The sequence below is a fragment of the Ruditapes philippinarum genome, unplaced genomic scaffold (assembly GCF_026571515.1).
Source record: "Ruditapes philippinarum isolate M1 unplaced genomic scaffold, ASM2657151v2 ctg12052_1_1_1_1, whole genome shotgun sequence".
Lineage (NCBI taxonomy): Eukaryota > Metazoa > Mollusca > Bivalvia > Venerida > Veneridae > Ruditapes > Ruditapes philippinarum.
The window spans coordinates 27,867-29,983 of NW_026859354.1; the positions used below are offsets into that span (position 1 = coordinate 27,867).

The window sequence follows — 2,117 nt, forward strand, 5'->3', positions numbered from 1 at the left end:
CCAAAGTGAGTACTAAATGAGGTCAAAATAAAAAAATTAACTTATACATGTTATAATGTTTAATGCAATTATAAAGTTAAAAATACAGATACTCTAAAACGTCTGTTTTACTTAAACAAATTACTTTTTGGTGAGTGTGTATAAAAAGGAAACTAAAATATAACTATGTCAAAGGTTATAAAATCATACAAATACAAATTTTAACCAGAATATGATGCTTTTTTTTTCTTCTCTCTTAAGCCCACAGCCATATTTACAACAGTCAAATTGCTGTGAAAGTGTTAATGGTCATGGCAGCTTTGAAGCGTTGAACAAACAATTCGTATGACTCTAACACCGGTAGTCGGAGTTCTAAACTGCAGGTGTTGATTAGTGGAAACTCAATTGTAGCATCATTGACCTCCATGTCTTCTCTATGTCTGAATGTTATGTAGCCTTTACATTCAAACCCTAGCGGTGGAATTTCATCCAACCCAGTCAGAAATGCCAACAAACTTTTTAGGTTGCCCTCCTCTGTAATAAAAAAAAAATAAATACAAGAATACAATACAAGAATCTGTCCATCTGCCATGAATAAAAAATAATAAAGGAAATGACTGTCGGATTATATCTACACTGATTTTAAACAAATCAATGGCTCTGCAAGTATCCCAGCATATCCACTCAAAAATGTCACCGATTTTCTTTGAAAACTAGAATATGGTCAGTGAAATATCTTAATTTAAAAGTCTAATATCTGATTTACATCAAACCTAATGACATGTTGCGTTCAGAACATAACAAGTAAGATTTAACCATTGAAGAGGTGGGGTTGGGGTTTACGTCGCACCAACACAGCATAGGTCATACAGCGGCTTTCCAGCTTTACTTGTGCAAGAATACCTCAGGTGCCCTTCCGTGCATTATTTCAGACACAACCACCCACACTTAGTAAGCTAACTGGATAGCTTCCTCACATGAAAGAATCTAAAAATAGTGAAAGCATGTCGACAATGTCAATGGTTTTCAACCATTGACAGTTACATACCTGTAACCATATAGATCAAGCAGTCTCCATCTAGCAGTTTTAATCATATTTAAGTACATTTAAACAACTTAATGTTTGACATACCTTCCAGGTTTACAATAAAATCCCGCCACCATGCCATAGTTATCTCTTCTTTTCTTTTTCGGTTACTTCCTATGATAATAATGATGATAATAATGATGAGAGAATAACAATAATATCATAACAAACAGTCTATCGCCAACTTAAATGCACACTTTGACCAGTTATATTTTGGTAATGATGCCTTAATAATATACAACTTATATACTATGTAAGCAAATTTCAAAAAGATAAGTATCGGTTCGAAAACATGGTATTAACCTATTTAGACAAACGATGCCAAATTGTCGCAGTAAGAAATAAACTGTGATACCATGCTGTCAATTGCACTCGTTTATAACATACTTTCGTAAATAAAATCATTTCAATGTAATTTTGAAAAATCAGATTAATTTATTAATGAAATCAACCACTAAAGTAATACAGAACAAATACAATTGTTACCATCTGGAGATGAAGAAGACGGCGTGTATAGACGATCAATGGCATCCGACGTCAATGGTTTCTCTGAGTATACGGACAATTCCTTCATGTTCTCACTATGTTGTTGCAATGCAGTCAGAACACCTAATATTTTCAGACCCTCTGCAAATCTTGAAAATAAAAGTTATCAAACATCGTGAGGAAAAATTATTATTTCAAATGTGTGTGAAAGACACGGTAAACAGTTTTTAAATATTCACAAAATCCTAATTTTAGAGCACAAATTTTTCAGTTTAGTCTCTGCTGGAGCATAAAAATGGACAAAATAAAAGTTCAATAGGGTTTTTACACATAGGCGACAATTATTTTCCGTCAAAGATAACATTGACGATCACATTTATAACAAGGTCTAAGTATGCCCAACACTTGGTTTCTGACTTTAAATTCCCTTAATGCATGACAGATTTATCAGCCGGACAAGCTTTATATAACTGATATAACTGCTGACATTTGACAGATTAGACTAAGTGTGAACTTGGCCTTGGAGCTAGGGGTTTAGGTCTTGCACATGACTCACTGTCTCACC

General features: G+C 33.7%; 1 protein-coding gene across 1 annotated transcript; it reads right to left on the reverse strand.

The window, feature by feature from the left end:
- Positions 1-256: 256 nt before the first annotated feature.
- LOC132756211 (uncharacterized) lies at positions 257-1,695 on the reverse strand. Its single transcript, XM_060747217.1, has 3 exons — positions 1,553-1,695; positions 1,112-1,180; positions 257-513 (listed from the first exon to the last, which is right to left on the reverse strand). The coding sequence occupies exons 1-3, from the start codon at positions 1,638-1,640 to the stop codon at positions 263-265; spliced, it is 408 nt and encodes a 135-aa protein (XP_060603200.1). The 5' UTR covers positions 1,641-1,695; the 3' UTR covers positions 257-262.
- Between the last annotated feature and the right edge of the window lie 422 nt (positions 1,696-2,117).